General features: G+C 50.4%; 1 protein-coding gene across 1 annotated transcript; it reads right to left on the reverse strand.

The window, feature by feature from the left end:
* Positions 1-343: 343 nt before the first annotated feature.
* Positions 344-7712, reverse strand: LOC147243464 (Krueppel-like factor 11). The gene is made up of 4 exons (XM_086189904.1): positions 6266-7712; positions 3478-3699; positions 2488-3352; positions 344-2260 (listed from the first exon to the last, which is right to left on the reverse strand). The coding sequence occupies exons 1-4, from the start codon at positions 6281-6283 to the stop codon at positions 1965-1967; spliced, it is 1401 nt and encodes a 466-aa protein (XP_086046030.1). The 5' UTR covers positions 6284-7712; the 3' UTR covers positions 344-1964.
* Positions 7713-10267: the final 2555 nt, after the last annotated feature.

Consider the following 10267-nt stretch of genomic DNA (forward strand, 5'->3'; position numbering starts at 1 on the left):
AAAGTTCGTGCCTGAATCCAGGGAGCTTCTTTTCTTCTGATCACACAACAAAACCCTGGCAGACTTTTGATTCATCTTGGCACTAAAACAAGTTTTTGTATCGGTGTTGTTTTTTGCCAAACTGAGCTTAGAACTGCTCCTATGCAGGTCATTTTGCTAAGCTAGGCTGACCCCAGGTCAGCGCGAATGCTAGGGATGACGTAACCTTCCCTGAGAGCAGCAAAGGCTAACGGTCCCTTTCCACAAATGGAGTCCATCTTAGCCGAGTTAGAAAGCTGACCCAGCAGCTGTTGTAGTCACGGACCGCGTGTTTCTCAGTGAAAAACGAAACATGTTTTCATGGGAGGTTTTATTATCAAAGCCATATTCACCATCGTGTACAGCTAAATGTTCAGAAATGGGATTATTCTGATATAAGCCGTTATTATTAAGAATAACATTTAATAACATGAGGTATTTTCTTACTGGCTACACAATGGGCCAAATCAAGCTATCAAAACGTCACTTGTTCCTCAACAAATGTTTATTAAATAATAATATTATTATTATAATGTGTAAAGCAAAAAGCGTAGGTAGTATCACAGTGAGGAATACTGTCCACTGACATTTTAAAATATCAATAACTCGTACTGTCAATAAATGCAGATTGTAATACACAGAACATTCATATAGATATCAATTTTTATACAATATTTACAGACACTGACAAATAGAATTGAGCTAATAACAGAAGCACGGTACAGAGGCTTTGGCAAAAATAAAGAGTGCATCCATTCGCTAACGTGATGTACACATGAAGTAAACATGATCATGATCACGGAGAGAGAGAGAGAATAAAAAACAAGCCAGGTTTAAAAAATCTAGTGCAATGTCAGGTTGTTGTTGTTTTCTGTCCATGGAACAATAGCAGCCTGTCGCCTTGGCGTCCTCCATGAGTTTGTGGTTGTGTGAAGAAACTGTCCTGAGCAGGGCGGGAACTCGCTCTGTCCTCCGGGGGACACTCACTGCTACATCTACAGGACACGCCCACTGTCTCAGACCACCATCGTTTAAAATGTTAGCAGATTAATCTAGCTGATGCTAACATGCTAGCATGCCTGACAAATGCTGCCTGTGCTGAGTGCGGCCGCGCGTCCTCTTGATTCTCTCCGTTGGGAGCGTTTACTGGCCAGACATTTTGTGATCAGGAAGGGTCACTTTAGAGAGAGAGAGGAGCTTTAAAGAGGAGGGAATCCTCCACCAAGCTCGACTTGTTTTGTTTCAAATAGGGATATAACACGCTGGAAACATGTTAGACACACGCTGCACACGTGTCAGAATACAACAGTGGGGTCAGATCATAGCGGCCATTTCTTTCTGGGATGGAAATATTTGTTTTTTTTGAGCAGAGTGAAGACGTGAATAGATGCTCATTTGTGTTGGTCATTCACGTTCACACAAGTTGAAAATTATGTGCTTAAAAAAGTCTGGATCAGAATTCCATTCGGAAAACCAGTCTGATGATGTCACAGTGGGGGTTTGCCTCTGGTCTTGTCTGGGAAGGAAGCAGCCATGTGGATATTTGCTTGTTACTGATGGCAGTTGTTGGTCTCTACATGTCACCTTCAAAGGACGTACGTTTATTTGTGTCATCGATGTCATCTCATGACGAGTCCTAAAACAGCCGCCATGCATCCGTTGCTTAAGACACGACCTTTAATCAGCACAAACTTTCTGTAACTAGATTTGCTTAGCAATCAAGAACATTTGGTCTCTTGGCGTGTGAGGGCTGTATCAGCCTCCAGGGGCGTGTCTCTGTCAATGTAGCCGGAGAAGAGCCGTCCTCCGGCTGGATTTGATTGGTAGAGTAGAAGAGTGCCTCCCGGTGAGGATGGCGGCACCATTTGGAGCATCACAGCGGCTCACTGGGCAGCAGTTGTGGTTCCTGAAGTCCTGAGTTGCCCGTTGGGCTCCTGATGAGTCTGTTAGTTGGTTGTGGGGACCAGCACGCCGACAGGAAGTGTGGAGCCTCTGGTTTGACCTTTCAGCAGGGCCACTTTATTGAGGTCCCGGGTGTCAGCAGGCCATGGGGACGCCCTCTTGGTGGTCATGTGCCGCCGGGTGTGTTTGGTCAAGTGGTCGCTGCGCATAAAACGCCTGTCACACACATTACAGACAAACTTCTTCTCACCCGTGTGTGTTCGGCGGTGGCGGGAAAGCTCATCAGAGCGAGCAAACTTTTTGTCGCAGCCTTCCCAGTGGCAGCTGAATGGCTTCTCCCCTGCAGACGAAGATGGCGTGTAAGCACACAGGAAGAAAACCATGTCACATGATGACGGAGCAATTAGAGAGCTACCTCTAGAGGGTTGTACTAATTTTTGGTAAAATGTTTCACATTTCACGTCCTCTTTGCTCTCAATCTCAAAATGTCTGCTTGTTTGATGGTACCATTACGTGTCTGCTTGTGAAACCGTGTCGCATCACGTTGTGTGGTTGGTGGTTTCTTACCTGTGTGTGTGCGCAGGTGAGCCTTCAGGTGGGAGCTCTTGAAGTACGTCTTCTTGCAGCCGGGGAAATTGCAGACATAGTTCCGTCTGCGGGAGAAATCCACCTGCGAGGCGCCGCCACTCGCTCCTGATGGCATGTAAACAGGGGCTGGGGCCAAGGGGAGGAGCTTAGTGTTGCCCAGGGTCATGACAGTCTGTGGACCCTGAGATGCCTGTGACACAGGCGTCTGTGGCACCACGAACATGACGGTCCCCTGCGGCATGGCAGAGCCCACCAGCAGAGGCTGAGTGAAGCTGGAAGGAGGTGGGGACAGGAGGGGCTTGGGCCCTGCCTGCACCTGAACTGGAGCCTGGACGAAGGCGGAGATCATCCCTGTGCGACCGCTCACCGGGATGACCTGGCACAGGAGTGGGGACACTGGGGGGGGCGGGGAGGAAGACGCGGGGGAGGCATGAGGATGACATGTCGATGGGAGCAGACAGGGTGTGCTTTCGGGACACGGAGGGCTGTCTTTCTCCCGCCTGTCATCCGGAAGCATCTCTGGAGTGTCCGGCTGAGCCGGCGTGACGGTTTCTGTGGGCTGAGTGGTGTGAGGGGGGAATGGGGGGCTGCTGAGGCTGTCAGCGGTGTGGCGGATGACGCTGGTGGCCATTGCTCTGCTGCCCAGTGCCACTAGTTCTGTCTGAGATGCAGGTGCTGAGGTCTCAGAGTAGGAGGGGAGGGAAATGCCAGCAGGGGAGTCACCGGGGAAGGAAGGGCCACTGCAGAGGGGGCGGAGCAAGGAAGGTCGAGAGGCAGGGCTTTGAGTTGCGGTGGTGGTGGTGGAGGCCTCGGTGAAGCTTGGACTGTGAGGAGGCGTCATACACTGGGAGGAAACGAGAGCCAAATGAAACACAATTATTTAACACCTCCATCAACCATTTCGAATTCATCCATGATCAATAATCGCATCTTCAGCTCGCCATTTACTGTCCCTGTAGCATTTCTCACCAGCGAGGACAGGGCAATCAGGTCCTTCGGTGTGTCACGCCCCTCCATGTGCAGCTGGATCGAGTCGCAGGAGTCAGAAGTGGGGGTCAAGGGGCGAGCCCTGTGCGACCTTTGACCCAAGAAGCTCATGCTGACGAGTGCCTCAGCGGCCTCAAGGTCGTGGTACTCGATGCATGGCTTCTGCTCCATGATGGCTGCCGGCCAGCCGCTGCTATGGTCAGCCTGCAGAAGACAGGAGGTCAAAGGTCATTCTTGCTGCGTAGCTTTGGGACGATATTTTAAAGAACGACAGAATCAGAGTTGTTTAAAATCGCCCACTGTTCCGCACCTCTTTGTCGTGCACTCAAATATCCTGACCAGTTCCCCTGTGCTTTTCAACTAAGACTGTGAATGGTGACATTCGAGCATGTGGCCCACTGTGGGCGTTGGTCCATGCAATGAGTGACAGGTGACGGGGTGACTGTCAGTCATTGATGAACGTGCCTACCAGGCGCTGCCAGCCAAAACCTGCAACCGTTGTTTAGTAGACAGCCAATCAGTGTCAAGCAGCCGCTGTTGTCACAGTTGTTTTTCATGGCTGAGCAAGCTGTGGTACCTCATCCTCTCAAACTGAGAAGAAGAACCTGTCTTACATTCCCCTGTCCCACTACCCGTCTTACATTCCCCTGTCCCACTTCATGTCCACAGGTCCTTCCATTGTTTTGTGATGATATCAGCTGATTTCCTACCATTCTTGATCCATCTGTCCAACAGGAAGAAGTGTGGACTTTATGACCTACACTGCAACCAGCCACTAGGGGGCACTGAGCTGTAACATACACACATTCATTCACACACATCCATACACACACATCCATACACACACACACATACATACACACAGATATACATATACATAATATAATATATATACACGTAAATATGTGTGTATGTAAACATATATAAATGAATAAATGTTAGGATATATCTAGATCTACCTATCTAAATCTATATCTATACATATATATAGATCTATATATGTGTATATATAGATAGATCTATCTATATATATATACATATATAGATCTATCTATCTATATATATACATATATAGATCTATCTATCTATATATATACATATATAGATCTATCTATATATATATATACATAGATAGATCTATCTATATATACACATATATATAGATCTATCTATATATATATACATATATATAGATAGATCTATATATGTATATATATATAGATCTATCTATATATATATACATATATATAGATAGATCTATATATGTATATATACATATATAGATCTACCTATATATATATATATAGATCTATATATGTATATATATATATAGGTAGATCTTTATACACATATATAGATCTACCTATATATATATATATAGATCTATATATGTATATATATATAGGTAGATCTTTATACACATATAGATCTACCTATATAGGTATAGATATAGATATATATGACTTGTATCATATATATTACTAATGTCCCAGATGTCCTGCCACTCTGCCACAAAGGTCAGGAGAGATGAATTTGTTTCACAAATGTAAAACTCATTCATTTAAAATGCTGATGTTGTACTGGAGAATTTGACATTTTCAGAGGACCAACAGCGGGAGGCAGGACATTATCAGTGGACCACTGGACGTCCCTGTCTTCTTCTTCCTCTGGGAACAAAAGCGCACACCCAGCCGACTACCAATGATGTCACTGTCTTCCACTTCCTGCTGCGAGTGGAGTCGCTGTCGCCACGTCAGGAAAAAACAAAACACAACAGACATGAACGAGAGGTCATTCACGAGGAGCCGGGCTGAAAAATGACACCCAGAAGAGTGAGTGGGAGGTGGCGGGGGAAAGGGGGTCGGGGTGCACCGCCAGCCGGCAATGGGGGGGGGGGGGGGGGGGTGCAGGGGAACCTCACCCAGAAGGAATGGATGATGGAGAAAGTCAGATATTACACCCCTCCTTAAAAACACCACCAAGCCCCGCCCCCTCCTCCTCCTCCCATTGACATGCACAGACTTGCCAGAGGGAGGGAGAAAGAGAGAATGAGGGCGAGAGAGAAAGACAGGAGGAGAGGGGGAGAGAGAGAAAGAGAGGAAGCTCCCAACAGGAAGTCCAGTTGGAGAAAGCAAAGTAAATCTGTTGCAAATAACACAAACAAGCAATCAGATTTCCCACACACCCCAAACACACCAGTACCAGCAGTCGCTGAACCTTGATCTATAATCAATACCAGCATCACGTGTTCATCCTCCGAGTGTTGTTGTGATCAGCTGCAGCATCAACAACTCACAACAAACCCTCTCCAGCCTCAGCAGTGGTCACGTGTGTGTGAAACGTCACTCAGTCAACACTGCTGCTTAAGTGTCTGACCAGTGGTCACGTCCCTGAACGCACCTTCAGCTCAACTTAAGTGTTGACATCAAAGCCCAGAGATCAGAGACGCACAACCACAAAGTCAACACAACCCGCAGTCCTGCGCGTGTTCAAGTGTGTGTGTGTGTGTGTGTGTTGTGTGTGTGTGTGTTGCTCTGCTGAGTCCCCGCTCATTGTGACCTCAGATAAACCGGCAGGTCGGAGAACCGAACCCCGTCAGCGGCAGCAGCGGCACCGGTAGGCGGACCTGCGGCGCCCCGCCACCGGAGCTGCTGACCGGACACCAGCGCGGTTACAGGAGCCTCAGAGCCCCAGTTAGAGGACCGGGGTACCGGTCCTCTAACTTGCCGGGACGGGACTTGACGGACGGACCTGGGTTGTCGCGACTCACCTGGCAGGAGCGGAGCATCGGGAGTCGGCGGCGGCAGCGAGGAACAGAGACGTGATGGCGAGCGGAGCGGAGCCTCCGCCAGCAGCAGACTGCTTCAGCCGAGGAGCCAAAAACGAGGTAACGAGAGAAAAGAAAAAAAAAAAACAGAAACAAACTGGAGAGCCGTCTGGCGGGTGGTAACACGCAGCCAATCACGCGCAAAGGTGTAGCGCGCGCCGGCCAATGGGCGGCGAGGCGGTGCGTGATCGGTACGTGGCCGCCACGCCATTGGCCCGAGGCGGGGTGCGTGGCTGTCGGGGGGCGGGGCCGAGGAGTCAGCGGTGTCAGAGTAAACCCGGTGAACCCGGTGAACCCGGCGGCGCGCGCTTACTGGGGGAAAGGTTGGGAAGCAGACAGGCGCGAGGCGGGAGCGCGAGGACACGCGCAGCGGGCGCGGACGGAGGAACTGCAGCGGTGACAGGACATCCCATAATAACATGAAGACAAGAAGTAAAACTGTTATTAACGATGCCTCCCACGAATGAAGGAAAACGATCAGAAATATCAACGAATGAAGGAAACCGCAACGTCGTTTTCTTGATTCCCCAAAGAACGGAAGCTGCGAAGGCTGCGGATGAGGAGGTGACAGGAAGTTGGACGTCATCGCTGCTGCCTGTTGTGTTGCTCACTCCTGGTACCGCGGGGTTATTTGCATTACGATGTTAGGGTTCTGTGCAGTCCACTGATGCAGCGTTCACTGGCGCTTTGGACGTCGGTTCTTGGAAGTGTCCTGTATGTCAAAATGCAATAAATTAGTAAAAAAAAGGAATACAAATGAATGAAAGCAGGACAAATGACGGAGGAAGAAAGCAGACATTTGAATAATTGTTTCATTATTTGAATAAAACTGATACAGAATCAAATAAATTGTTTTCGAGATGAAATTAAAATGCTAAAATGATAGATATTACGGAATGAGAGGTGAGACGCTTTGATCAGAGCTGACGAAAGAATCAGCTTTTTATTCCACTTTTACTGTGTACATCTGACTGTCGTACACAGGTGTGTGTGTGTGTGTGTGTGTGTGTGTGTGTGTGTGTGTGTGTGTGAGAAAGCGAGAGACAGAGATTATAAATAAATGTCAATTGTGTTTTGAAAAGTCTCAGACACATCGGAGAGACAACACATGATTGGCAGGTGGAGTATTCCTTCTTGTTCAGCACTGAACTGGAAGCTTCAGGTCCTTGGAAGTCACATGAAGCTGCAGAGGGTTGAAGGAAGACAGGGGGTGGGGGTGGGGGTCACCATGTCGTCTTCACGTGCTGCACCAACTCGGACATGTGCGCCATCGACCTGTTAGACACACAAACAAAAGAAGAAATAAGAGCGAGAAGCGAGAAGCATCCTGGAACAAAGCTGTGCTGCTGCAGCTCAGAGGCCCTGAACGTTACTGCTTATTGTTTTCTTCCTGTCTCGGCCCCCCCCACCCCCACCCCTCCCCATCCCCATCCCCCTCCCCTCTCAGGCCAATGAACCCAGGGACTCCTGTGTGTCGAGGTTGTAAACAGCCTCTCCAATAAAGAATTCCAGGGCGGGGCTAGGAAGCAGCGCCCCCCCCCCCCCCGCACATGCCAGCCCGGCGCAGCTCCTTTGTTGTGGCGGCATGTTAACCCCTTCATCTGCTGTGAGTCGCTGCCACCATCCTCATCGTCACTGGGACTTGAGCTCATGGTGGAGGGGAGGTAATGGTTGTAATGCGTCAGCCTGTCTGACATGGAGGCAGACAAAGAGACATTTTGTATCCCGTGGCGGCTGGAGCAGGGCGCCGCTCGCTCCCTCCACAGTAGCTGTCTATCAGAGTGATTGACAGGAGACGGTGGTCGAACTCAGCTCACCCACTCGCCTTAAAACACCTCGTACACAAGCAGATAAACCGCTTGAGTTGTGTTGGACATGAACAGGGAGAGACGGGAAAACTGGGACAAAAGCAGATCTGGCAGCCGGCCGGGGTGACGTGAGTTCATATTCATCTCCAAGTTCAGCGAGGTTGGGAAATCAAAAAAAGGAAAAAGAAAGAAAAACAGGCGGTTTCCAGGCAGAAAACCCTCCCAGAGCAGAGCAGCAGCTGTTCCACAAACCTGCGCCTGTCAGGACGGCAGCCTCCTTTGTCCCTGCTTCCACCTGAAGATACAGACATGATTGCATCTTCCACTTCCACAACATCGCAAAAAAGCTTGCAGTACCTGCTTACACACATGAACACCACACAGACACTTGGTAAAACCCCTGAGCACCTGCCAACACCTCCTAGCACCTGCCAACACCTCCTAGCACCTGCCAACAGCTACTAACAGCTGCTAACACCTCCTAGTACCTGCCAACACTTCCTAACACCTGCCAACACCTCCTAGCACCTGCCAACACTTCCCAGCACCTGCCAACACCTCCTAGTACCAGCCAACACCTCCTAGCACCTGCCAACACTTCCTAACACCTGGCAACACCTCCTAGCACCTGCCAACACCTCCTAGCACCTGCCAACACTTCCTAACACCTGGCAACACCTCCTCGCACCTGCCAACACTTCCTAGCACCTGCCAACACTTCCTAACACCTGGCAACACCTCCTCGCACCTGCCAACACTTCCTAACACCTGGCAACAGCTACTAACAGCTGCCAACACCTCCTAGCACCTGCCAACACCTCCTAGCACCTGCCAACACCTCCTAGTACCTGCCAACACCTCCTAGCACCTGCCAACACCTCCTAGCACCTGCCAACACCTCCTAGCACCTGCCAACACCTCCTAGCACCTGCCAACACCTCGTAACAGCTGCCAACACCTCCTAGCACCTGCCAACACCTCCTAGCACCTGCCAACACCTCCTAAGAGCTGCCAACACCTCCCAGCACCTGCCAACACCTCCTAGTACCTGCCAACACCTCCTAGCACCTGCCAACACCTCCTAGCACCTGCCAACACTTCCTAACACCTGGCAACACCTCCTAGCACCTGCCAACACTTCCTAACACCTGGCAACACCTCCTCGCACCTGCCAACACTTCCTAACACCTGGCAACAGTTACTAACAGCTGCCAACACCTCCAAGCACCTGCCAACACCTCCTCGCACCTGCCAACACCTCCTAGCACCTGCCAACACCTCCTAGCACCTGCCAACACTTCCTAACACCTGGCAACACCTCCTCGCACCTGCCAACACCTCCTAGCACCTGCCAACACCTCCTGGTACCTGCCAACACCTCGTAACAGCTGCCAACACCTCCTAGCACCTGCCAACACCTCCTAGCACCTGCCAACACCTCCTAAGAGCTGCCAACACCTCCTAAGAGCTGCCAACACCTCCTAGCACCTGCCAACACCTCCTAGCACCTGCCAACACTTCCTAACACCTGGCAACACCTCCTAGCACCTGCCAACACTTCCTAACACCTGGCAACACCTCCTCGCACCTGCCAACACTTCCTAACACCTGGCAACAGTTACTAACAGCTGCCAACACCTCCAAGCACCTGCCAACACCTCCTCGCACCTGCCAACACCTCCTAGCACCTGCCAACACCTCCTAGCACCTGCCAACACTTCCTAACACCTGGCAACACCTCCTCGCACCTGCCAACACCTCCTAGCACCTGCCAACACCTCCTGGTACCTGCCAACACCTCGTAACAGCTGCCAACACCTCCTAGCACCTGCCAACACCTCCTAGCACCTGCCAACACCTCCTAAGAGCTGCCAACACCTCCTAAGAGCTGCCAACACCTCCTCGCATCTGCCAACACCTCCTAAGAGCTGCCAACACCTCCTAGCACCTGCCAACACCTCCTAAGAGCTGCCAACACCTCCTAGCACCTGCCAACACCTCCTAGCACCTGCCAACACCTCCTAACAGCTGCCAAACCTCCTAGCACCTGCCAACAGCTGCCAACACCTCCTAGCACCTGCCAACAGCTGCCAGCACCTCCTAGCACCTGCCAACACCCCAACCACCCCAAGGTACT

Source organism: Aulostomus chinensis, chromosome 20 (assembly GCF_037954235.1).
Source record: "Aulostomus chinensis isolate RoL2024-O1b breed Wild chromosome 20, RoL_Achi_v1.0, whole genome shotgun sequence".
In the NCBI taxonomy this organism is placed as follows: domain Eukaryota; kingdom Metazoa; phylum Chordata; class Actinopteri; order Syngnathiformes; family Aulostomidae; genus Aulostomus; species Aulostomus chinensis.

What these genes read in the sequence shown, in the direction of transcription:
- LOC147243464 (XM_086189904.1), bottom strand. An exon ending in TGATTGCCCTGTCCTCGCTG is followed by an intron (nt 3,353 to 3,477) that starts GTGAGAAATGCT and finishes GTTTCCTCCCAG; the next exon opens with TGTATGACGCCTCCTCACAG. An exon ending in TCACCTGCGCACACACACAG is followed by an intron (nt 2,261 to 2,487) that starts GTAAGAAACCAC and finishes CTTCGTCTGCAG; the next exon opens with GGGAGAAGCCATTCAGCTGC.